Genomic DNA, 25,606 nt, shown 5'->3' with positions numbered 1-25,606 from the left:
AGGGGCGGTGCTGCTCTGAGAAGCCCAGCTCATCTGCAGCAGGAAGGGCTCCTTCTAGAAAGCTGGCAGATTCTGAGCTTTCTATTTCTGTCCTTTTAGGAGAGCTACATTCCACAGAACTTTGTGTGGCTTTCAGTGAGCTTATGTGATGAGCCCTGGATGAAAGAGAGACACAGGGCTGAGGATGTAGCTGAGTGGGAGATTGCTTGCCTAGCATGCTGAAGGCCCTGGGCTCCTCCCCGGTACTACTAAGAAGAAAACAAGAAAAGAATAAAGGAAAGAATACAAGGAGGGTCACCTTCCTGGAGCAGAAGGAGCTTGGAAAGAGTTGGGCACGGAGGCAGGGAAGGTGTATGCCAAGCACGAGGGACTCCACACACTAGGACACCGTGCTCACTCACCATCTGATGAGTTTATGTCTCTGCACCTGAATCTCTGCACCTGTCATTCCTGAATCTTCTCTGCACCTAGGAGCCAATTCTTTCCTTCAGCCCCAAGAGGTCCACAGAGGAAAGAGGGAAGCTCAAGTGTCCAGTAGAGGTTCCCACTCATGTCCTCCCACTGGGTCAGTGATGGACCAATGATGGATTCTAAAATCAAGACTTTATTCTTGTGCCTGTCCAGGATGATCTTGTCCTCCAAGGGTATCTATCCTCCAGTCTTCCTGAGGAGGGAGTGCTGCATCTGTTGCCAGGAGCTGTGAAGGTAGGGTGTGTGTGGTGTATGTGTGTGTGTGTGTATACATGAGTGACAGTGGAGTTGGGGGTGGGCCAAGTGTGTCTGGCTGCAGTAGTCATGGTCCTGCATATGGCCCTAGCCTGTCTCCATCCAGGTGGAGAAGCTCTGGTCTGAATCAGGGAGAACATGACCGTGTGCCTCCCTCCCCTGCCTCTGGCCTCCCTAGGTTTCCTGTCTGGCAGACACAAGTGGTCTCATCATCTATAGGGAGACCCCAGCCTCTGGCTGCATCCAGCCAAGACCCTGAGCATCTCCCTGTGCTGACGTCCTCTGCCTCAACTGGGAAGGAACCCAGGCTGTTGCAACCCAAACCAGTCCAATTAAAGGCAAGCATGGTTTTTGATGTCAGCCACCTGGGAAATGGGGATGTGGGGTCCAGCTGTCTTTCCAGCCCCCTGTTATGTGGACATTTCCAAGTTCAAACAAGGTCTAGCCTCCTTCCTGTGAGTTGTGGGCCCCACATCTGGGACTGGGGAAGGGAGTGAAAGGAAGGGGTGGGACCCCTTGGAAAAAGATCACAGCTTTTGGGGTGGGGGAGTCTTCTCCCAGAGCCAGCTGGGCGGCGCTGCCAAGCACTCAGAGCCCAGCCTCTGGTGAGGAGCTGAGCTCTGGTCCTTCTCCCTCAGATGTCTCTCGCTTTCTGAAAAGCGGGAAGTCAGTGGTCCCAAGATCAAGAGCATGTAATGGATACTATGTACTTGCCCCCAGGAAAATGGCTTAAGATCTTTCTGTTAAAGTTAGAGAATAGAATGTTCGAGGCATTTCTGGGGCGAATGCAAGGCTGTCTTAGGTATCATGTAGTTCCCTAACTCATTTCAGTGAGCTCAGACGCTGGTTACTGGAAGCAGACAGGGGACGCCATGGCTCATCACCAAATAGCTAGTCCCCATATTTCTCCATGAATACCACAGCCCCTGGCCTTTGCCCTACTCTCCCCTGCCAGCCTTCCTCCTGTTGCCTGAAACTCCTGTAGAGCTATGGCTACAGCATGATAGTGTGTCCTCTTACCACCCCTCAAAGGAACCTCAGTAGGCTGAATAGAGCCCTCTGCCTAAAATGCATGTCCACTGGAACCCCAGTGTTTGGAAGGAGGGCCTCCATGATATAATTACTTAAGATGAAGTATCCCAAGCACATGGGACTCCACACACCAGGTGATGTTGGGCCCTAAATTCTTAAGAGGAGAGGACTCAAGACAGAGGACTAGGGTACTTGAAGATAAGAGAGAAAACCACATGAAGACAAAAGCAGAGACTGAAGGGATGCAACTATAAACCAAACAATGCCAAGGACTGTCAAGAGCCACCAGAAGTTGGAAGAGGCCAGAAAGGACTCTTCTCAGTGCTGGGGGCATTGGTGCAAGCAACTCAGGAGGCTGAGGCAGGAGGATCTCAAGTTTGAGACCAGCCTCAGCAATTTAGTGAGGTCCTAAGCAACTTAGCAAAACTCTGTATCGAAATAAAAAATAATTTTTAAAAAGGGCTGAGGATGAGGCTCAGTAGTTAAGAAATTTAAAAAAAAAATTGTTCTTTTTTTTCCTCTAGACCCTTCAGAGAAAATATACCTTGATACTGATACCTTGATTCTGGACTTTGAGCCTTCAGAAGTGAAGAAAATTTATATATTTTTTTGTACTGGGGATTGAACCCACGGGCATTTTTACCAGTGAGCTATATCCCAGCCCTTTTTATTTTTTATTTTGAGACAGGACATGTTCTCCCTAAATTACTTAGGGCCTCCCATACTTGCTGAATCTGACCATGACTTTGTGATCCTTCTGCCTCAGCCTCCTTTGTTTTACCATGGCCCCAGGAAAAGTTTCTGTTGTCTTAAGGCATTGAGTTTGAGGTTATTTGTTACAGCAAGAAGCTAACTGGCCAATCCCTGAAGCTGGATGCCCTTCAGCCCCTGTTTTTCAATTCCAAGGCCCAGAAGAAAGAATAATCAAGTCAAAGAGGTCTCTCCAGGCAGGCCCTGGAGTCTGTGTCTTCACCACACCTAACAGAAGACACAGGTGGCTGTAGTCCCCTGAATGGATAAGATGAAGACAGAAAAAAAGTGCAGCTACGTTGGGTGATAGAATCAGGATTTAAAGAATCTTTGTAGGTTAGAAAGTTAATAAAACCATGATGTGAATGAGGACGTCTGTAAAGGCCGACATGTGTGGGTTCCAAGAATCCATTTCACAAGCAAACTATGGAGGAAGCCTGGCTTAACTCAGCCCCTTGTGAGAAAGACCCAAAGGTTTTCTTTGACCAGATTGTAATAACTACCCAGAGCACAAGCTCACAAAGAATCACAGCATTCTCGTCTGTGCTGGAGAGGTGACAGGCATTGGGGGCTCAGAGCAGCCCATACCTAAGAGAGACACAGACAACACTGACCAGAGCAGAGAACCAGAGAAGCATCCTGGCCCTCAAACTGGGTTGCATAGGTTAGTGGGGAGAGGAGTCCCCATAGTTATAGATCTTCCTGACACTGATGAGTTTGGAGGCACGGCTAGCCGACAGGGACAGTCTGGGGCCTATTCCACAAAAATGGCTGGGAGGTAGTGTCGATGCGCCCCAAAACACCACCATCTCCGCTCCAGATCCCTGGACCGCGGTCCCGGTGCACACGGGCTTTTAAGAGCAGCGCGTCTCCTGCGGATGCGGCTCCTGGAGAGCCCCGCGCCCGGGCCAGCCACAGGGGTCGGCCTTTCTGCTTCTCGCCGCGTGCCCCGAGCGACGGTAGTAGCTGGGAGTGTTTAGAGGGGCTCCCAGGGCGCGGCGGCCTGCCCCGCCACCCGGGAGCTGCTCCCTTTTGAACCTCCTGCTAGCAGTGGCCCCTCGGGCGTCAGCTCGGAGCTGGGGCGGGGGGCCGGCGGCGGAGGAGGGGGCTGGCGGAGCCAAGTTTATGCTAATCCGCGCAGAGCCCGCCCCCCGCCTCCCCTCCGCGGCCCCAGCCACGAGCAGCGCCGGTCACTCCGCGGGACGCAGCCGCCGCTAAGCGCCAGGCGGCCAAGGGAGAGGGCTGCGGGGGCCGCGAGTGGCGGAGGGACCCGGGCGGCCGGAGCAGGGGCGGCGCGGCGGGCGGGCACAACCCGCGGCGGGCAGCGCGCGGGACCAGGTGGAGACACGGGGCCGCGATGGGCCGCCGTCGCCTGCCGGTCTGGCTGTGCGCCGTCGCGGCGCTGCTCTCGGGGACGCAGGCCAAGGGCACCCCGCTCCTCGCACGGCCCGCGCCGCCCGGTGCCCCCCGCTACAGCCTCTACACGACGGGATGGCGCCCGCGGCTGCGCCCGGGGCCGCACAAGTAAGCGCGGGCGAGCGGCGGCGGGAACCGGGAGGGATGGGCCCGCGCAGCGCGCCGCCGCTCCCACCTGCCCCGACCCGCGCGGGGGCGTCGAGGCCCGGGCACCCGAGGCCGCCGCGCGAAGCGGGCGGCGCCCCCGGCCAAAGCCTTGCGGGGAGGGCGCTCCACGCTCCGGGAGGCTGCCGGGCTGGCGAAGAAAAGTAAGCCGAGGGGGCCTGGCGAGGCGACTGGGATCCTGGCAGTGCCCGCGGAAACCTTTCCAGCGAAGTAACATTTTCCAGCTGCGCTGTGTGCAAACTCCTGGGCGCAGCGGACCAGGTGGAAGGAGCTGAGGAAGGGCGGTCCGCGCAGGGAGCGCCGGGTTTTCCCCTCGCGTGGCCTCCCATGTCTCCCCTGCCGGCGCTGCTCCCTCTCCTGCAGTCAGCTCCCAGGAACCCCTTGGGAGCCTCGACGTGACGGGCCACAGAGGTGCTGGGGACTCCGGGGTTCGTGTTCTGCTAGAGGGGAGCGTCCACAATGGTCAGCTCATGTCTGAATCTGAACGCTAGTTAAATTTGAGAGAATCTTATACGAGAGTGGCCAGGCCATAGCCAACACTCAGTGGGCCTGGGCACATCAGAGCAGGCTTCCTGGAGGAGATGGCACAAGACCTGGTCTGAGCGAGGAAATGAGCAAAGGCAGGGGCTGGAGAGCTGCGCCAGGGGAGGAAGGAGAAACCTGGGTCCCAAAGGAGCCACAAAATTGGGATCGCCAAGCCTCCGAGGAGATAAACAGTTTGAAGGAGTTGGAGGGTGGGAGATGTGGCAAGGCACTTGAAGAATATGGGCTACGTCTGTCCTCGGGTCAGAGAGGGCGGCCACACCAAGTTCCTGGTTCTGTATAGTGCTTAGCCAGTGGCCAGCCATCCAGGACATAGGTACCAGAGAGACCAGTGGGACTGGGACCAACCCAGAATATCTTGGCTCCCAGGCAAGGGGCAGGGAGAATAGACAAGGTTTCGGGGTCTGGTCTTTTGCTGAGACCGAAAGGTAGGAGTAAGAGGGAAGGTCTTTTGGCCTGGTTCTGGCCAGATATTCTAGGGAGGGCATTTTCCCCCGTAGGGCCCTCTGTGCCTACGTGGTGCGCAGAAACGTGACCTGCGTCCTACAGGAAGGAGTGGAGAGCTACGTGAAGGCGGAGTACCGACAGTGTGGATGGGGTCCCAAGTGTCCTGGGACAGTAATGTGAGTTCACCCTGGCCCACCCTCTCCAGAGCTCTGGGTACCAGCCTCAGTTCTGCCTTCAGCTGAGAGCAGAGCTGCCTCCACAAGGGGCTGCAGCTCTTTAGACTCAAGAGAGCCCACCTGAGTTCCCACACAGGTTAGAGTGGTCGGGTACCAGAGGAGGGGTCAGGGAGGACCCAAAGATTTTGAACCTGTGGCAGGATATCACCCATGGAGACTGGAGCAGGGTAGAGCCCTGAAACCACAGAGGAACAGGGGAAGGGTGCCCAGGAGAGAAGCAATGGGAGGCTAGAAGGAAGTGACAGAGGCAGAGGGTGAGGGGAGGAAGAGAACAGGGTCATTCAGGTAACGGATGATGCCACAAGGGGCCTGGGCCACCATGGGAAGGCAGGCCAGAGACGAGGGTGGAAGCCTTCAGGCTCGGCTTAGGCCCGACAGGCTTCGGGGGAGGGCCCACGATGGTGCAGCTGTGATGCACAGGTCTCCTCTTGGAGTTCAGGGGTGCACCTGGAAACACCTGTGCGCCAGTGTGTCAGAGGGTGAACAGGAGGAGGGGCCCCATATCCTTCAGCCTTCCCCTCCTTGCCCAGAAGGTACCCTCCCACCAGCCTCTGTGACCAGAGCTGAGTTCATGGAGTGGGCTGGGGAGGAGTGGAAAGAACCAGTAAGAGCTGGTGGGAGCCAGGAGTGGCCCCAGGGCAGTGAGAGGGGCTGCTGGCCCGAAATCCAAGGCACACACCTCCAGGGAGGGCTGGGGTTTTGTCAGAGTTCTCTGAGAGACCTTCGAAGACTGAGAGGGCTTTCTGTGGCAGCATGAGCCAGAGGGTCCACATGGTCTTGGGGAGGCTGGGGCTAAGTCCTTGCTAGGTTTCTTCCCACGCAAATGGGAGCAGAGGCTTCTATCTGTATTCTCCACTCAAGGAGCTCAGAGCTGCCCCTCCATGCCAGCTTTGGGGTTACCTTAAGTACCAAAAAGGGAAAACCCTCAGGGTGGCATGGAGGTAAGGAGAGATCCAAACTATGCAAGTGTCCAAGGGTGGCCCTAAATGCCAACTCGGGGCAGGAATCTCAGCTCACAGGTACAGGACCCTCTTACTCTCCCTGGCCCAGGTATCGCACAGTGCTCAGACCCAGATACAAGGTTGGCTACAAGACGGTGACAGACCTTGCCTGGCGTTGCTGTCCTGGCCTCACTGGAGAAGGCTGTCCTGAGCATCTCACGGACCATGGGGCTCATCCACCACATCTGGATTCTGAAACCCAGATTCCCTCGGGGCAGCTGGGCCCAGGCCCCAGGCCCCCTTCTTACAGCAGAGCAGCCCCCAGCCCTAATGGTGAGTCTGCCTCTGGACATCTTCCAAGGTGATCAGGTTTACTGGGCACGGTGGCAGGGCAGGCTTGCTGAGCTCTGGCAGGCCTGGGGAGGGTACATCTCATATTTGACGTGAAAATGAGCCCTCCAGCCCCACCCCTAACCCCTACCTCAGAAGTGACGCCTGGCCTGAAAGCTTCTTGGGTGACCAGGTCAGTGATGCCCCTGGGGTCTCTCCTCCTCTTTCCCAGGAAGAAAAGGCCCAGGGCTGTTTGGTGAGAGGCTGGAACGCCTGGAGGGTGATGTCCAGCGCCTGGCACAAGCGTACGGTACTCTCAGTGGCCTGGTGGCTAGCCATGAGGACCCTCACAGGATGACTGGTGGCCCCAGGGCTCCTGCTGCCCCCATAGGCTTTGGGGTCATCCCCGAGGGGCTTGTGGACTCAGGAGACAGACCTGGAGGATCGCTCACTCCTCCCCTGAGCGAGGTCCTGAGCAAGGTGACAGAGGTGAGCAACACACTGCAGACCAAGCTGCAACTGCTGGACGAGGTGCGTGGGCTGGCCCTCGGCCACGAGGCCCACCTGCAGCGGCTGCGGGAAGCCCCACCAAGCCCACTGACCTCACTGGCACTCCTGGAGGAATACGTGGACCAGCGGCTACAGCAACTCTGGGGTGGTCTGCTGGATGGCTTCGAGCAGAAGCTGCAAGGCGTCCAGAGTGAGTGTGACCTGCGTGTGCAGGAGGTCCGGCGGCAGTGTGAGGAGGGCCAGGCAGCCAGCCAGCGGCTGCACCAAAGCCTTGACGGCCGGGAGCTGGCCCTGCGCCGGGAGCTCTCACAGCTGGGCACTAGGCTGCAGGGCCTGAACACAGCTGGCATGGGCAGCTGCTGTGGCCAGTTGGCCTTGATCAGTGCCCGTGTGGACAGCCTCGAGAGTAACCTGCAGGCAGTCACCAAGGCCCAAACGGGCCCTGGCACCCCTGCCGGGGATGAGCTTGCACACCTCTCTGCCGCCATGCTTGAGGGAGGTGTGGATGGGCTGCTTGAGGGTCTGGAGACCCTCAATGGGACAGAGAACGGAATGAAGGGCTGCTGTCTGAGGATGGAGGCTGGGGGCTGGGGCGTGAGTGGCTTCGGGTCCATGCTAGAAGAGCGCGTGCAGAGCCTAGAGGAGCGCCTGGCCACACTGACCGGAGAGCTCGGCCGTGATAACACCCCGCCAGGCAGGTCGGCACGGCCCCTGGTACAGACAGAGCTGGCGGTGCTGGAACAGCGGCTGGTCTCACTGGAGACCTCATGTACCCCCAGTACCACCTCAGCCATCCTGGACAACCTCATGGCAGAGGTGAAGGCCTGGCAGAGCCGGAGTGAGGCCCTCCTACGCCAGGTGGCCAGCCATACAGCTTTGCTCCAGCAGCTCAATGGCACTGTGGCTGAAGTCCAGGGACAGCTGGCAGAAGGGACTGGCAGCTCACTCCAAGGTGAGATCACTCTGCTGAAGGTCAACCTGAACTCAGTGAGCAAATCACTCACAGGCCTCAGTGACTCGGTCAACCAGTACTCTGATGCCTTCTTGGCTGCCAACACATCCCTGGATGAGCGGGAACGCAAGGTGGAAGCTGAAGTCCATGCCATCCAGGAACAGGTCAGCAGCCAGGGCTCAAGACTTCAGGCTGGTCACAGGCAGGTCCTGAACCTGCGAGGAGAACTGGAGCAACTCAAGGCTGGTGTGGCTACAGTGGCTGGGGGCCTGAGCCGCTGCCAGGACACAGCCCAGGAACTCCAGCATGCCGTGGGTCACTTTGACCAGCGGGTAGCACAGGTGGAGGGTGCGTGTGGGAGGCTGGGCCTGCTGGCTTCTAGCCTGGACAGCTTGCCCACTGAGCTGCTTAGGTCCAGGGAGGGCCTGTGGGGCCACGTAGACCAGCTGAATCGCACGCTGGCCCAGCACACCCAAGACATCGCTCGCCTCCGGGATGACCTGTTGGACTGCCGGGCCCAGCTGGCTGAGCAGGTGAGGCCAGGGCCAGCCAATTAGGCAGGCTGGACAGGATCTAAGCCCAGATCTCACCAACTCTGGGAATACCATCCCAGAACCCTGCCTTACCCAGCAGCACCTCCCAGCCTCCATGCCACTTGAGGGGCCACTGAATGAATGGTCTTGGTTCAGCTCTGCACAGCTGTCCCAGCCATTAAAAGCCAGTGCTGCACAAACTGGACAGTTCAGGATAGTGGTCAAGGCAAGGCCATCAGGCCTCACAGCCAGGCTCACAGCACACATTCCACAGTCTGCAGCTTGTTCTTCTGCAGAGTTAGCAACTGTGCGACATTGGGCCCATTCTCAGACAGGGCCTGTCCACAGTTCCCTCTGCCTGCCAGGGGCAGTTGCAGCTCTTGGGGGCTTCTGTCACTAGTTGTCTTCCTCGGGAAGGCGATGCCCATTGGAACCGTGTCACAGCTGGTAGATTCACAGCAGCTGTTTCTGAACCAAGGACTGGAGGCTATCAGGAATTTCCAACTCCCCACGTCCTTCAGGAAAGAACAGCCACACAGAGATGTGACCTAGCGTTTTCTTTATTACTTTTGCTTCTTCCTTAAGGTGAGGCACAGGCAGCTGTAGACTCCCAGAGGGAAGAATTGGATCCAGGAAATCTCTTTGGAGACCATATCCCAATTTATCCTTTCCTTCCCCCAAAGAAGCTTCTAGAGCACTATGGTGCCCATAGGGTCCTCTTCCTTCCAGCTGGTGGAAAAATTTTCCCCCAGGTCAGTACCTCTCAGCCTAGAGTGGCCTTCATATATGTCAGGGCCTGAGGGAAGCCAGACCCTGAGAGGCAGGCCATAGCTGGAGGACAAGGGGTCCAGGCCAGCCCCCCATCCTGCCAAATGTTCTGAAGTGGTGAGAAATTCAAAGGACAATTGGAAAAAGCAAGTGGCCCTTGGGCCTGTATACTTCCCAGAGACTCTGGTGCCTGTCTGTTGAGGTGCCTGGACTCAGTTTCCCCCACAGTAGCATGGGCCTGTGCTGTTTGCAGGTCCCCACAGCCCTGCCTTCTGGTTTCTGGACATTCAGTGTTATGCCCTCCTCTCTGGCACTGCTGGAAGAGGGCAGATTCTGAATTAAAGCTTTTAGCCAGTGTAAGGTGCTTTCTTCCAAGACTGTGAGCCTCGCATCCCACAGCACATCAGGCAAGGGCTCACTCAGCAGCTGTGCTCTGAACTGACCCAGGGAGGCCAGGGCATGGTGGTCAGCAAACTCCATCTCCCATGGCCTCAGGAAAATGGCTAAGAGGATCAGGGCCATGCAGGAGGTGGGCGTGGGGCAAGCAGGAGCCATGCTCCCTCGGCCCTTCCGTAGCCCCTGAATCCCCTTTCCCTGACTTCAGAGGCACCGGGGAGCATCCGGGCCTGGGACTGAGATACCGGGTACCAGTGAGGGGAAGCACTGATACCTGGCTCAAGAGCTGTGGGCAGGAGCAGCGTCGTGTAAAAGTCTGGGTTTGGAGGGTCCAGTCTAGGCCCCTGGAAGGGGCTGGAGGAGCCCTGTGCTCTTTCCAGATGCCACTCAGCCACCCCCTGCTACTGCTGACCCCCCCCCCCTTCCATGTGCATACAGGCCTCAAGTCTCATTGGGGCCTCTTCTCTCTGTCCTATCAGGAGTTGAGGCAAGGTCTAAGGGTAGCAGGAAGAGGCACATCAAGGGCACAGAGAAGACAGGAAAGGCCTAGGTGAGAAACATCTGACTGCCCCAGGTCAGGGCCGTGCTGAAGGCTGAGCAGCTGCCCCACCCCCTGCAGCTCAGAGAGGAGGCAGGGCCTCTGGTTGCCAGTCCACGTGCAGCCCTCTTCTCCCCCACACCCCCAGATACCCTGTCAGTCCTGGGCCGGGCCAGGGAGGTGGGGCCTCCAGAGCAGGTTCAGGCCAGGGTGTCAAGGTCCACGGCAGGCAGAGGCTCCCGCCAGTAGCAGAAGCTGCTGTACTCAGGTTTGGCCAGGTCTGCGCGGTCACCGCGAGCCACGGGCGGGAAGAGGAGCTCCACCACCTCGCTGAGCCGCTCATACCTGTGGGCAGGACAGGGTGGGCGTTGTGCTGAGCTGGGCGGGCCTCAGCAGTGGGGCTCAGCGTCCCGCCCAGGGTCCCACTGGGGAGGAGGTAAAATTGGGGCCAAGGGAGAGGCCAAGGCCCCGAAGGTGGCAGGAGAGGGGCGTGTTAGCGGGGGCTCACGTGGACTTGTGGTTCTTCATGAGCTCCTGGATGAGCTCTCCCCGCGGGTTGACTGTGAAGATGCGGGAATCAGGTAGGCCCACCTGCCGGTAGGCAAAAACGTCCTGTGGAAGACGAGGAGGACGAGGAGGACGAGGGCAGTGGAGCTGAGGCCCCTGGGGCTCGGGGTGGGGCTCGCCCTGGGAGGGACACACTCACATTGGGCCTGTTCCCAAAGGCAGCATAGAAGGGTTGTCCGTGGGGCAGAAACAGCTGCTGGACGTCACTCAGGCAGGCGACCTTGAACACCTCTGGCTTCTTCTCGATTACCTCCCTGGGACAGCCATGTCCACAGGCAGGGAAGGAGGCCCAGGAGGGGCAGACACCGGAGGGGCAGGAGCAGGTGATGTGGGGTCTGACCCAGCCCCAGCCAACACCCATGACTAAATGCTGGCCCGGGTTGCACCTTCCCCTCCCCGAAAGGCTGTGGGCTTGCTTTGGGTCGGGGTGGTTACCTGTGGAGGGCCGAGAAGAGGCTGCTGGGAGATAGCAGGATGGGGCCCCGAGGGAGGCCACGGCCGCCCTCGCTCACCCACTGCAGGTAGCCCTTGGTAAGGTCAGCCATGCCGATGGCCCGTGCTGAGCAATACAGGAATTTGTACCCATTTCTGGGGGGTGGAGGACAAGGTAGCACAGAGCCATCAGAAACTAGCCACTCCTATCAGTCCTATTGGCCTCAGCCAGTCCAGCCCAGCCCGACCCTGGGGCTCAGGCCTGCACACCCAGAGACCTCTGGCAGAGGCTGGTGGGAGGACTTAGGGAGAATGGCTACTAGGCCAGGGCTGAGAGAAGTGGCCTCAGCAGCTGTCCTAGCTAGAAAGGACATGGACATAGTCCTCAGGCCCAGTGGAACAGGATGGAGGGCTTACCTCCAGCCTGAGGCCAGCAAGTAGACAGCTCACCCAGAGGAAGTTCTCAGTGCTCCATAGACCTGCCAATCTGCCTCCCTTGTGGGCCCCGTTGATCCCCACACCTGGCTTCCCGGGGCAGAGGTCAGGATGGCCTAGGACATCCTTTCACTCCTGCCTTAGCCCCAACCCGGCACTCACAGGTGGATTTTGTGGTAGAGACTGGTGATGCCCTGATGTGTCCAGTCTTTCCCCAGCTGGGGCAGAATGTGGCCCAGAGCATCTGACCTACAGCCAGAGAAGAAGGGTCACTGAGGCTGTCCCACATGGCCCTCCTCTTCCAGGGATATAACCCAGTGGGCCCAGCCCCCAGCCTCAGGATGGCCTACCAGGAAAAGAGGGCCTCCCACACTGTCCCCACCCACTGCACAGACCCCGCTGAGTCCCCACGCCCTCCCTCCCCACCCCCTGGCCAGCTGGGCCTCACTTGGTGATGGTGCCATCAATGTCAGATATGACCACCTTGTCGTCCCATTTCCACAGGTAGATGGTGGCCTTGCAGCGGCAAGTGCCCTGGTACTGGGTGGTCACGCTGAAGACCACATCATTGGCACCTTCGTGAAGGTTCAGGCGCCGCTAGGGTCAGGTAAAGGGGGTACATTGTGATCCAACACAGCCAGGCACTGTCCACCCCTCTCCCCATGGGCTGCTCATTCTCCTCTTCCTCCCAGCTCAGAGACCCTTCCTGAAGACCACCACACACAGACATATGCACACGGGCAGGGGATGCTCATGCTGGCGAGGGCCCTGCCCCGTGCTGACCTCCCTTTACTCTCCGAGATGAATTTCAGACAAGTCATCCCCAGGTCAAGGGTCAGCCCAAGTTGGGACTGCTTTTGGCAGGGAGAAACCCCAATCCATAGATGGGGTCCTGTGGGGATCTTCACAGGAAGCCTAATGTACCTAACTCAAGATTCCCCTAAAGAGAGATGCAGGCCAGCCAGGCACACTCCTGTAATCCCAGCCACCCTGGAGGCTGAGTCAGGAGGACCACAAGGTCAAAGCCAGCCTCAGCAACTTAGCGAGGCCCTAAGCAACTTAGTGAGGCCCTGTCTCCAAATAAAAAAAAAAAAGCCCCAGGCCTATATGTGATCCTCTGAGAAAAATGGAGGCAGCTGTTCACCAAAGCCAGTTGGCTGACCCTGAGAGCCTGTGAGCCCACACAAGGCTGGTCAGATGCTCCTAGATACCTCCTGACCATGGAGCCACACACACAGAAAAACATGTCCCTGCTACTGGAGCCACCACTTACGAGCTCAGGGACCATGTGACTTGAAGGACTGGTGTTGCCAGAATCCCAAGGGCTTTTATCAGCATCTGATTCCATTAATGTGGCTTCCAAAGGCAAACCCAGAACCAGCCAGGTCACTGCAGGTAGATAGCTCAGGAGGACACAGGACTTTTCCAATCAGAGCATCCCATAGAAAAATGGGCTGGCATGGAAGAAGTGAGTTCCTGCCTCTGGCCTTTAGGAAGGCTGCCCAGCAGGTGGATTCTGGCCTTCGGTGACCAGTCTCAGCTCAGCTGTGAGACTCCGGGACAGAATTAGCTCAGCCCTGCTCCTGCTAAGAACACAGGACGTGCACCTACTTACCAGCTGATCGGAAGAGAGGCGGAGGGATTTCTTGTAGGTGAGCATGCAGGCTGGAGTGGAGGGTGGTGGAGAGGGCACCTCGAGGATCACAGGGCTGTCTGGGGCATCGTCCTCACTGCTCAGGACTCCAGTCTTCTCCCTGCAGGCAGCGCGGGCACTCAGGCCACCTCCCTCATGCAGAGGTGCTTCCCTAAGTAGGTGCTCACTCTTGGCCCAGGCCACGAGCAGCCTGGAACCTGTCCCTGTCACTCCTGAGGCTGCACCTCCTCTAGGTGTCACCTGTGTGGGGTGGTGACAGACACCTGGGTGATGACTGGCAGTGTCCACCCTAGCCGGGGAGCAGAGCTGGGCCCAGCCTCAGTGCGTCTCCCCTGCCAGGATGCAGGGCCTGTTCTGGAGAAGCTTACATGCACCTAGTGTGTCTTGGGCTTATTCCGAGGCCCCCTTCTTTGGCTTCAGCCAGCCCAACCTCAGGGGGCTGAGTCCCATCAGAGGTGAAAAAAGGAGGCCAGACCAGCCAGCCCCTGTGGGCTAGGGGAGAGAGGGGCTTCACCCCTCTTTAATATCACAGTCCCTTGTCTGAGCCCTGTTCCAGTCCTCCCACTTCCTGGCTGAGGGATATTTGATGTGTCTCAAGGTCCCAGTTTTCCCATCTGTGAAGTGGGAGCATGTCTCAGGAAAAAGAAGTGCTTGGGGAGGGACAACCACAGCCAGGGAGGGGCACTGCCCCCACCCCCGCAGGCCCCAGCCCCAGCTGCACAGCCACCAGCAGGTCCAACTCACCCCTGCTGCTCCCTGGCTGTGGTTTTCTCCCTCTGGGCACTGCGCTGTGGGAAGAGCATCCATCAGTGAAGCCTCCTGCCCTGTGCTGGCCCCGCCTCCTGAACCATGACCACCTACCTCCTCCGCTGGGAAGTCCCTGCGGCGCCAGGAAAACCACCACCGCCCACCCTTCCGGGGCATCTTCTCCTTCTCCAGCTTGTCCACTGTACTCTGTGGGCAGATAAAAACCATGGCAGTTCTTCCTGTACCCCACAAACCTTCCTTACATTGCCCTTGGGATCCCCGCGAGCCCAGAGCCTGGGCCACCTCTTAAGCAAGGTGCTGTCAACATCTGGAGGCCGAAGAACCGTGTTCTCCCTCTGGAGAAGCCATGACTCACGGAGCTATGTGTAGGAAACTAAGGGCCATTTCTATCCCCAGCCTGGATCCAGCCCAACCTCGGCCTGTCCTCCAAATCTTGTGAGTCAGTCCCCTTAGGAGAGTATCAGAAGGGAGAGCTGCTTTGGGAGCTTCTCAAAACTGGCACTTCACAGATGATGCTACCAAGTGGCAGCAGGAAGGGCAGTCTATAGCCGGGACACCCTTCCACTTCCAAGATGGTCACAGGTGACCTCCTGAGGTCAGTGGTCCTATCCCATGAATATCCTCCTTATCTCTCTCTTCCCATCACTGTCTAATTGGGAGAAAAATGACCTGGCTAGATCTGTGCTAGGTCTGTGGGCCCAGACCTAGGCCCACCAGACACATTAGCATCTCACAGATGCAGAACAGGGAACCCAATGAGGAGGACATGTTGGACCAACTACAGTACCCCTTCCACTGGGAACAGGCTCATGGTGGCAGTGGTGGGGTATTTCAGGGGCATCTGTCTGGGTAAGGCAAAGAGAACCAATTTAGGGAGTGACTCTCTTCCTTCTCATAGACTCTGGGTGCTAGCTCAGCCCCGGAGCCAGCCCAAGGATGGAGCTGAGTGTCACCAAAGGGAAGTATCAGCTATCGACATCTGGTTGGAAATGCTCTTTGGATGAGCCTAACTGAACCAAGAACAATCCCAGACGGGCAGAGGTACAGGTGCTCGCTGGACTGCTCAGGAGGGAATGTCCTCTGACAGCAAGGGCAGGTGGCCCAGGAGGCTGGAGGTTCTGGGAAGGAATGAAGAGGCTGGGTCCCTTCTGAACTCCAGGCATCTGTACCTGCTGTTCCCTCCCCAACCTGCCTGAGCCCCACTCATCCTCCAGTCTGCCCGGGTGTGCCTGCTCAGCAGCCCTGCGTTGGAGTACCCTGGGCCTCTCCTTTCCAGCACTCAGTTGAATTTTATATCCATCTGGTGATTGTTTTATGCACTCCATCTTCCTAGAGGATGGGGACAGTTCCTACTTGATTCATGATGATGCCCAGTCCAGGCCTGGTCCCCCTAGGTACTCAACACATGTGCTAATCCAGTCCAGCTTGGAGGGGAAGATGAAAAGGGGGATCCCCATCACCCAAACCTCATCTTTCAGATTCCAAGTCCTCCTGTCCAAGGCAAGTCCCAGTTGAGGTATCCTCTGGTTTGCCCTGAGCGCCTCTGAAGTAACGTCCAAACCCAGTGGGATCCAGCCTTGCTCAGGAACTGGGAAGGTGGGGCAAGGCCTGGGGGACCTCTGTCTCCTCTCTCAGAGGGGGTCTTGCAGTCAGTAGCCACAGGCTCCCAGGTCCATCCCTGCTCACCCTCCACTTCCTTGCCAGGGCTTCCTGTCCCCAAGCTATGGTTCCACTGTGTCCTAACCATTACCTCAGGCAAGTTCTTCTGAAAGGCTTGCAGGGAAAGGATCATGGGGGCAGCCACGGCCCAATTATAGTGCCTGGAGAGACAGAATGGGTGTTGAGGCTGCAGCAGTCTCGGGGTCATGGAAAGTGGAGCCTCGGGCCACCAGAAGCATCCCCTGCCACTTACTTCCCATTGATTTTCACCACTAGGTTCGGGTCATCCAGGAGTCCGGGATTTTTAGTGAGGTCCTGGTAGGAGACCACATGCTGGTTGAACTTCTCTGGGCACAGAGGTGGAGAGTGAGGGGTGAGGCTGGCACATGCCATGTGCCCCGCTGCCCACATGACTCCCCGTGCCCTACCGCATACCTCCCACCAGTCGGCTCTGACCTGTAGGGCTCCTCCCCACCTACGGGGTTTCCCGCACCTGACCCCACCCCGGGAATCAAGAGAGAAGTCAGGGCTCGGCGTCCAGCCTCTGCCTCACAGGCCTTGGGAGCACCCAGCCCCTGCTGGTCAGGGCACAGCCTGACCCAGTCTCACACGTCTGCTGCCCCACCCAAGGGCTCTTCTGCCCTCTCCTGTCCTCTGGGATCTGTGCTAATCCGCAGGAGGGTCAGGTTGTGGGTGAACATACCCAGGGGGATATCCCGACTATCAGCGAGTCCACCACAGAGGGACAGCGTCACTGCGTCCACGGAGTCCAGAGTGGATTCTGGCACATGTTTGGGGTTAGAGTTCCCCAGGAGCTTCTGGTTGCTGGGTTCACTCCACCTCCTGGCTCCCAGCCCACAGTCACTGGGGGTGAAGGGTCAGTAGTGACATAAATACAAGGAAGGGTGACGTGGGTTCCCATACCTCCCGGGCTATTGACAGTAGATCTGTGGCCCCACAGGTCCCAGTCCCAAGACACCCTGGCACCCAGCTCCCAGGCACCTATGGGGGAAGTATAGGGCTGCATTCTCAGAGTTCAGGGAGGGCAAGTCTTCCAGGTAGATGTCACTGGGGCCCAGATGCTGGCTTCTCTTCAGGGAGCCTGAGGGCGCAGAGGAGGGACCCTGAACATGGCTCAGTAATGAGTAGCGTGCGCCCCTTGCCTGTGACCGGCCTAAGAACTTTCCGTGATGGCAGAACTGTCCCACATTTGTACTGTCCAATATGGTGGCCCCTAGCCAGGCACATGTGGCTGCTGAGTACACTTTAAGATGGGGCTAGCGTGACAGACAAACAGAAGTTTAGATTTTGTTTAATTTTAATTTAAAGTAAAAAAGCCATTTATAAGCCAGTGGCTACTGATTTGGACAGTGCAGGCTGAGTGTCCTCCTGCCACTCCCGGTAAGTCCCAGCTTGGGAGCAGAGACTGGTCGGGCTCTTCTTGTCCCCTAGCCCACCCTCTCCCCCAGCTTGCTCAAAGCTCCAGCTGTCCTTGCTCCCAACGCGAAACCTCTCTCCTGCCTCAGCCCCAGATCCAGCCTGTTCCTCTGTCTAGAACTCTCCTCCCCTGCTCCTCACGTGGGTGGGGCTTGATCTCCAGCGGCTCCAGAGTCACCAGCTCAGAGAGGTCCTCCGTGCCCTGGTTCCCACCAGTGCCCTGCTGGGTAGCCCACTCACCCTTCCTTCTGTGTGTGCATCCACCTCCCCCACTGCACAGTAAGCCCCGGGACAGAAAGTCCCTGCGGTCCCAGAGCCCACCTGGGGTAACATGGGGCCAGTGCTAGGGGTCCCGCCAGCACCCACCTTTCCCTCCGGAGGCCTCTGGCTGCCCCGTGGGAACAGAACCCTCCAGGGTGGCCCAGCTCCAGGATCTGGAGGCAGGAGGGAGGCCTGCTTCCCTGGAGCTCTGGGTCTTGGGATCCTCGCTCTCTGGGGTGGGGAGAGAGGGAGCCACCGGAGCCCCTGTCCACGGGGACTCCACATCAGGCTGAAGCAGGCCAGCCCCGGCCCCCGTTTGCAGGATTGGGGATGCAGAAGGGTCCACGGCAGCCACGGAAGGGCAGGAGGTGCTGGGTACTTCCTGAAGAGGAGGGGTTGCCGCAGCACCACCTGGAGGGACCACTGAGGACTCGGGCCACCCAGCTTTGGCCACCTTGAGGCAAACAAACATGGGAAGATATGGGCTGGTGCAGGGCCTGCCTTTCATGCCCCAGAAAGCCTGGGGGACGTGGCCCGAATCTGTCATCCCAATCCCACTCCACAGGGCCAAGGAGCCCCTGAAAGGCAGGGAGTGGGGGCGACATGGAAGAACTTACCTTAGGCAACCGCCCCCAGGCCCACTGCATGTGGGACTCAGCCCTCAGGGGACTAGGCTCTGGGGCCCGCAGCTCCAGCTCAGAGTCACTCTTGGGGGACGCTGACCCATCTGGTAAGAGGCTGCAGGAAACAAGCACTCAGAGACCCGCGCCCCCATCAGTCTGCCACCCTGTCACCCAGTCTAGCCCCAAGAAAAGTATCCGCAACACACTTGTGCCTCTGTTGAATCCAGAAGATATGAAGAAATGTCAAGTCTAAGTCATCCCAATCCTACACGTAGATAAAGAACTCCTACAAATCAATCAGAAGGAATTTCAGTTTTTGTTCTTGTGGTGCTGGGGACTGAACCCAGGGCGTGCTAGGCAGGCACTCCCTCGCCGAGCTCCAGCCTCAGCCCTGTTTTCTTACATTTGATTTTGCTAAGTTGCCCTGCTGGGCCTCAAACTCACAGTCTTTCTGCCTCAGAGTAGCTGGGATTTCAGGCACGTGCCACTGCACCTGGCTAGAAACCCAATTTTAAAAAAAAGCAAAATACCAGAAGGGCAAGATGTGAGTGTTTACTGGGTACTGGGTTTCCTGTCGTGGTGATAAAAAGTTCTAGAACTAGGCAGTAGTGACAATCGTGCAGCATTGCAGATGGACTTACTGCACTGAGCTGTGTACTCTGGATTGATGAAAATGGTAAATTTTATGTTATTGTATTTTACCATGATTTTTTAAGCTGGCGAAAGACTTGGACAATTTGACAGAGAAATACAAATGCCCATTAAACACACGAAATGGATTCTGTGTCTTTAGTCATCATAAAAGGTATAAATTGAAACCTCTGGGCCTAGAATCCCAACCTGCAGCCCAGTCAAGACACTTACTTAGCCTGTGGGGAGAACTCGCCATCAGAGTAGGGGTAGAAGTCTTTGGGTTGTGGTGAGGACTCCCCTTCCAACTGAACGCTGCGGAGGGACAACAGAGAAATGTTGCCTGAGAGAGTAGGACACCCCAGGCAGGGCATGAAAGCCTGGACTTCAGGGTGCCCAGAGAGGTCAAGGAACTTAGCCAGAGTCACACAGCATCAGCAGAGGTAAAAAGCATTTGAACCCCAGGTTGGTGTCCCCACACCCACAGCTTGCCCTGGTCCCTACCACCCCTGGGGGCTCTGGCCTTGGCTTTTCCAGCAGGGACAGCTCACTCTCAGTGCCTGCCTCTAGTTCCTCAGAACTAGAATCTGCTGCCACTGCATCCTCCTTCCGCCTGGGTTTCCTCCTGCGACGCCTCTTCTTCCGCCCGGCAGAGGCTGTGCTCACAATGACAAGGTCCTTGGGCTCATTCGCTGTGCCATGCAGGGGGTTGGAGGGTAAACCCGACAGGCCCCCCCAAGGGATGGGTGAGGTACACAGGCGGGGAGGCACGTCTTCCTGTGGAGCAGAGCAGGGGCAGAGCTGAGGGGGCTTGAGCTAGGTGGGAGTGTCCTCACCACCCCTCATCCGGAGCCCTGCCTGGGGCCCTGGCCCTGCAGGTGGAGATGGCAGCAGCCACGGCTGACCACAAAGTTTGGTGGTAGAGGTAGAGCGGCCCCAATCCCAGCAGACCAGGAAGAGAGCTGGGTCTTAGCCTCTCACCTGTGCCAAGTCTGTTACAGTGGACACCTACTGCTCCTTTAGGACTCGGCCGGAAACCATCTCCTCCAGGAAGCCTGCCTTGACTACCCTCAACCCCAGTTCCAACCCCCTTCACTGGAGTGACCACACAGCCCCAGCATTGCTTTATGTGTCTCCCACACTAGTCTGGAACTTTCTTTCAGGGCAGGGGTCATCCCTTGTCTGAGTCTGCTGCACAGTGACTGGTATACAGTAGGAGCTCAACTAAAGTTTGTCCAGTTCTCACAGTTTAGCCTCCTCCCTGGGCTGTGCTGGGCCCCACCCCCTCATGCAAATGCCCCTCTTGTTTCCTCCACCCAGTCTCCTGTGTCCAGCTGCCCAGCGCCAGCACCAGACCCAGAACAAGCGGGACCTGTGCTTTCTGGGCCCCCAGCTGTTCTCCAGTGCCCTCCTCTCCTGCTGGCCAGAGGAGGCCTTGTCTGCGTCCCTCAGGAGCCCAGCTCAGAGGACCCTCTCCTGAGACCTTCTCCAACTTCCTGGGAATGAGAGTCAGCCCAGCTGGCCCCTCTCTCTGGGCTCTGACAGCGTATCACCAGGGCCCCAGGCCAGCCTCAGGGGATGCCCCTGCATCAGACCTCAGCCAATGGGGAGCTCCCAAGGGCGGGGTCAGTGATGGGTCCCAGGGCTCCACACAGAGGGGCACCACCAAGGTACAAGGCAGGAACCAGGAGAAAGGGGGCTCTCACCTCATCACTGTCCAGCTCCTGGACAAAGAAGGCCTCCCCGCTGTCCCCCAGCTTCATGTGCAAGTCCACTGGCTCCCCGTTGATCTCGATGTCCACCTGTAATGGGGTGTGATGGGCCAGGGATGCCCGGTCCACACTGTAGGCCCTTGTGCCCACACTCTGGTCCACAGGGGACGTGACTCCTTGCTGCCCGAGCTCTGCACAGGCAGGAGCTCTCCCCACCCCCTGACCTTGGTATGCCTAGATGCTGTTTATCACTTGGTTTTCATGTTCCTCTCTCTCCCACACCCCGCAAGTACAGGGTGGCAGTGTCCCAGCCCCCAGGTTGTTGACTGCACAAACAATGATGAGAATTCCCACCCGCTGGGCCTTCCCATGGTGTTTTGTGAAGATCTCACTAATTGTCACAACAAACCCTGGCAGGAGCTCCTATCATTACCTCCACTTTATGGATGAGGAAACTGAGGCTTAGGGGTTTAAGTAATTTGTGAGGAAGTGGCCTCCCAGCCAGTGAGTCTAGAAACCCAAATACTCTGCGTCCACAACCCGGCTTCTGAACCTCTGAGGTGCACTGTCCCCCACGGGTCACAATTCCTGGTCAACATTCTATAAAGTTCATGGCTGGCACATCAAGAAGGGGATTTGGGTCCTCTGGGTGCTAACTCAACTTTCTACCAAGTTCTCCTGAGCCCTGTGAAGAACGTGGGTTTACTCAGGTGCAGGAACTAACCTCTGAGAGTAGCCATATACCTGGCCCCGAGAAAGCATTTTCACTTCCTGTTTACTCTCCCAAGCCATCACCAGGCAGATAAGATCATGTACATGTGTACTGGCGAGAGACGGGGCTGGGAGACAGAGATGATTTAGCAAGAACACAAGTGAGTTCTTTGCAAGCTAGAGGCAGGCCTGATGGTGGGCTGCAAGATCACGGTCTGCCTCGCTGAGCTTCTTCCATAAGAAAAATCATCCCAGACCAAAATCCCCCAAGCCAACCCCAAAAGCTTCGATGAAAACACAGAGAAGGGAAGTCTGTCCAGAGGCTGGATCCCCACCTAAGGGATGCCTGGGTCCTCTCCTGGGCCTGCAGTGGCTGCCCCATCTTAAAACCACCCTCCCTACCACAGCGGCCACCTTGGTGGCACAGAGCGCTCACCACCTTCTCCCGGGACCGCAGGACACCCAGCTTGCCAAATCGCACGTGGAAGGGTGAGCACCGCAAGGAGCCGTCCAGCTGCTTCACCACCAGCACGTCGATGCTCCCGCTCAGCGTGGCGGGATTCAGGCCGCGATAGAGCTCCTTCATTGTCCCAAACACCGTCCCGGCCACCTGCCCCACGTAGTTCATGGCTGGTGCTGGCAGAGAGGCAGTGCTGTGGACAAAGGGCCCCTCGGTGGGGAAGCTCCTGCAGCTGACCGCCCAGATGCCCAGGCCTAGTGGTGTCCTGCCTGAGAGCCGGCACACCTCTGCACAGACACGACAGTGGGCGATGGGAGACGCTCCTTGGCGGGTCCAGCAACCTGCTGTGGGATCCCTGGACAGCTGGCTCCTCTCTCAACTGCCGAGCTCCGCATCTGTTAAAAACAAGGGCACGGGGTAAGACAATACGGGGTGCCAGGGCCTCTAAATGCCGTGACTCATGATAATGGCCACGCGGCTCAATAGGCATGGCTCATTTAGTCTTCATGACAACCCTGAGTGGCTGGCAGAGCGGGTGTTATTATTCCTGTTTATGGATGAGCCACACGAGGATCAGAGAGGTGGAGTGACCTGTCCAGGGTCTCACACCTATTAAGGAAAGGACCTGGGTTTGAGCCTTGTCATGAACCACAGGGATGGTCCAACCATGAAAACAGGGCAGGGTGGGAACGGGGCCTCAGAGTAAATCAGGACCAGGCCCTACTGGGTGATGACAACTGTCTCAAAGCAAGTGGGAAGGAGGGGGTCTCTCTTTATCTGTCTGAGAAATGGGTTCATCTGTCTTGCTGCCTTCTCATCCTAGGCGTTGGAAGGGGCATTTTTTGGCCATTGTGACTGCCTTATGGGGGACCAGGGGTAGGAACACTTCAGGTTCCTGAGACTCTTCTTAGCCTTATTTCTGGAGCCAGGTACCCAAGGCAGGGTTTCCCCTATAGCTGAGGCCTTAAGGCTATAAATTTCAAATTCCTTCCCACTTCCCTGGTGGGATGCCCATCCATAGTCCACCCTGCAGTTCGGGCCCAAGCCTGACCCCAGAGTGTCCAGATCGTAGTTCTCGGCCCCCAGCTCCAAACCAGGACTTGGCTAGATAGGCCCTCAGATCTAAGGCTCTGGGCCAAAGCTGCTCCTTCTCCCAGCCAGACTGGTCCCTCCAGCTCTCCCACATCAGGCTGGGCTGGGTGAAGCAGGAGCAGGAGGCTGTAGCAACAGTGGAGAAAAGCCAGGGCTATAATGAGAGCCATCTCCAGGCTGGCATGCTGTCCACCCTAGCAGTGTCAGCTGAGCAGCCCTGCCTTGCTGCTCAGGCCAGTGACCTGCTGCCCACCTCTGGATGTCAGGACCCAGACTGTCTCACCTCCACAGGCACCTGCCTCTCTTAGACCCTGCACCAGAACCTCAGCCACACAAGACCACCCCTCAAAAAAGCTAAGTGACTGGTCTTAGCTCTATTAAGCCAATAGGGCATAAATTGTGTGTGTGTGTGTGTGTGTGTGTGTGTGTGTGTGTGTGTGGTGTGAGAGTGATGACTCATATCCAGATCTAACTCCATACCATGGGCTCCTTTCCAGTCCTTGGTCCCAACACGACACTGTAGTTGTCTGGGGAGGTGACCCAGCCCATGGCTACCTTTGCATAGTCTGTAATGCCCTGTACTCAAAATGTGGTCCACGGACCAGCAGCCTCAGCATCACCTGGGCATGTTAGAAATGTAAAAACCTGGACCAGCTCATCCCTCCTAAGTTCCCGTTTGCATTTTAACAAGATCCCCAGGCAGTGCCTGTACCCTTTAGTGTTGGAGAACTACTTAGTACCCACGGTCCACGGCCTACTCTTGGAAGAGCCTGAACGACAGGACCCTGCCTGACAGCATGGCTCGGGTAACGCTGCTGTCCTGCCTGTCCTGGGTTGGCAGACCAAGCTGTGGATTCCCTCAGTCTATGTCAGAGCTTCGCAAACATGAGGCCCAGTTGGAACTGCTTAAGCCGAAATGGGGTAAAAATGAAACTCTCTGGATCCCTAACATGTCATTTAAATTCAATAACTATTTTATCTGCAAGGCACCTGCCCTGTGGTAGGTGAAAAGTTCCACACTGATTTCTTCCTAACACTAAACTCTGTGACTCTAGGTCTGGGGAGAGAGACAGATTGACGAGGACAGATATCTATCTGATGACAGGGCTCTAGACCAATGAGCCCCGGAAGTCCTAACAGGGAAGACTCAGAAGCTTGCAGAAGTAAAGAGAAAGCATGGAAGGGCCAGGGCAGGGTTGGGGACAAAGGTCTGGCCAGCTGGAGGCCCATGCCTGAGCTATCCTTGTCCTGCGGAAGACAAAAGAGCTGGAATGGGAAAGGAGGTGGCAGTTCAGCTTATTCTAGAAGTTTCTCAACTTCAGCAAGACTGCCATTTGGGGCCAGGAATTCTTTGTTGCAGGGAATTCCTGTGCATTGTAGGATATTGAGCAGCATCCCCAGCCTCTACCTGTTAGATACTAGTATCATCTCCTCTCCCCAGCTCCAGGTGTGACAACCAAATTCTCTCCAGAAGAGAATCTGGGGTTCAGGCCCAATTGTTCGATGTCTCCTGGGAGAGAAAAATCACCCCACGGAGAAGAACTGATATAGTAGAAAAGAGCTGAAAGGCATAAATGGACCCCGGGAGACACCTGGATACTCCTTGGATCCGCTCATGGAGTATTCTCAGGCAATTACTTGCTGGCCTCAGTTTCCCTTCTGTGAAATAGGCCTCAATTCAGATCCCTCTCAGTTTGAATGTCATGGGTATCTAGAATTCTCTCCACTGTTTTCCCCCATCCCACCAGAGGATACTCCCCACATCTGCCTGTTTGGTATCTTGGGGGCCTCCTGTGAGCCAAGCCCTTGTTCCTCCTTTCTGCCTATATTCATCATGAAGGTACCTTCTTTCCATAGGGCCCAGCTCTGCCTCCACGGTCTTCTCCAGACAAGGAGCTCTGCTTGGCTCCCCTATTAACTAACATGTCTAAAATCAACCGCCTCATCCTCGTTCCCTGGAAGCCTGGTCGGCTGAGTGCCTTTCAGGGCTCATTGATACTCCTCTGGTCCAAGTCCTCTGAATCCTATCCCCAGGAGGTCCTGTTCATCCAGTCCCCCTTCCTTCTCCTGCTGTCCTAGGCCAAGGCTTTATTACCAGACGTCCTGATCATGGACATTATGGTGAGGGACCCTACTGCCTGGGTTCTAATCTCCATTCTGGCACTCATTAGCTGTGGCTTTGGGCAAGTCACTTCGTTTTCTGAGTCTCAGTTTCGGCCTTTGAAATGCGGATAACATCAGGTATATGTGAGTACTTGATAGGTAATTTGTGTAAAGCTCTGTTGCACAATAAATGCCCACACATGTCACCTAGCAGAAGCAGAAGCATCTTTTTTTGGCATCATGACAGTCCCACTCACCCAGGCTAGTCCTGGGGGCACTGTAGGAGGTCAGTCTCTGATGCACTGCTTGCAGTGAAAAGCTGTGATATATTAACTTGTTATTCAAGACCCCACTATTTGTAAAAGGAGCAGGTGGGCCCAAAGCAGGCCTCACAGGGTGACTTAACCAAGCCTAAGGTCCCACTCTGGGCATATCAACAGGCCTTGCCGGCTGTTCTAGTTATTTAAGGAGCCCTTCCAGCGGGAGGGAAGAAGTGAGGCCTGATCCTCCACCCCTGCGCTCCCATCCAGGGACTAGAAGTGGACTACAGGTCGCAAACATAAAGGAAGAAGGTCGGATGGCAGAGGAGAAGGACAGTGTGGGAGGGGAGAGGGACATCTCTTTCCCGGCCCAGATTGGGCCCTACCTGGGAAGCTGCTCACTAGACCTGCTGGACCCGGAGCCGTCGCCTCTACCTGTGTGCACAGGTTCAACAGGTAAGTGTCCTCTGTCGGTATTCAATTGGCGCTTCCGCCTCCTCCAGGACAGGAGATCCCGGC

The 25,606-nt window shown here is 57.0% G+C and overlaps 2 protein-coding genes and 1 long non-coding RNA gene across 7 annotated transcripts; 2 read left to right on the top strand and 1 right to left on the bottom strand.

Annotated features, from left to right (window-relative positions):
* The first annotated feature begins 3,834 nt into the window (after window positions 1-3,834).
* EMILIN3 (elastin microfibril interfacer 3) lies at window positions 3,835-10,422 on the top strand. The gene is made up of 4 exons (XM_079128601.1): window positions 3,835-4,032; window positions 5,133-5,255; window positions 6,366-6,589; window positions 6,819-10,422. Exons 1-4 carry the CDS (start codon window positions 3,866-3,868, stop codon window positions 8,603-8,605), a joined length of 2,301 nt encoding a protein of 766 aa, XP_078984727.1. The 5' UTR covers window positions 3,835-3,865; the 3' UTR covers window positions 8,606-10,422.
* LPIN3 (lipin 3) lies at window positions 10,423-25,606 on the bottom strand. Of its 3 annotated transcripts, XM_079128600.1 has the most exons (20): window positions 25,474-25,606; window positions 21,609-22,027; window positions 20,456-20,551; window positions 19,259-19,526; window positions 18,984-19,065; window positions 18,114-18,234; window positions 17,602-17,950; window positions 16,801-16,900; window positions 16,502-16,662; window positions 16,052-16,145; window positions 15,890-15,959; window positions 14,233-14,325; window positions 14,116-14,159; window positions 13,333-13,471; window positions 12,166-12,314; window positions 11,880-11,966; window positions 11,286-11,438; window positions 10,990-11,104; window positions 10,792-10,895; window positions 10,423-10,628 (listed from the first exon to the last, which is right to left on the bottom strand). In XM_079128600.1, exons 2-20 carry the CDS (start codon window positions 21,798-21,800, stop codon window positions 10,484-10,486), a joined length of 2,562 nt encoding a protein of 853 aa, XP_078984726.1. In that variant the 5' UTR covers window positions 21,801-22,027; window positions 25,474-25,606; the 3' UTR covers window positions 10,423-10,483. The 3 variants fall into 3 exon arrangements, 1 of the variants encoding a protein (XP_078984726.1); XR_013762042.1 differs by lacking the exon at window positions 10,423-10,628 and having other exon boundaries at window positions 10,861-10,895; window positions 10,990-11,438; window positions 12,201-12,314; XR_013762043.1 differs by lacking the exons at window positions 10,423-10,628; window positions 10,792-10,895 and having other exon boundaries at window positions 12,201-12,314.
* Window positions 10,581-15,611, top strand: LOC306654736. Of its 3 annotated transcripts, XR_013762045.1 has the most exons (4): window positions 10,625-10,864; window positions 12,222-12,324; window positions 14,536-14,734; window positions 15,038-15,611. It is a non-coding gene; the product is annotated as an uncharacterized lncRNA (long non-coding RNA). The 3 variants fall into 3 exon arrangements; XR_013762044.1 differs by having other exon boundaries at window positions 10,581-10,719; window positions 14,536-15,611; XR_013762046.1 differs by having other exon boundaries at window positions 14,536-15,611.

The sequence above is a fragment of the Sciurus vulgaris genome (assembly GCF_902686455.1).
Source record: "Sciurus vulgaris genome assembly, chromosome: 2".
NCBI classification, from domain to species: Eukaryota; Metazoa; Chordata; class Mammalia; order Rodentia; family Sciuridae; genus Sciurus; species Sciurus vulgaris.
The sequence above is the reverse complement of the archived record's forward strand: the minus strand, read 5'-3'. Positions and strand labels throughout refer to the sequence as shown.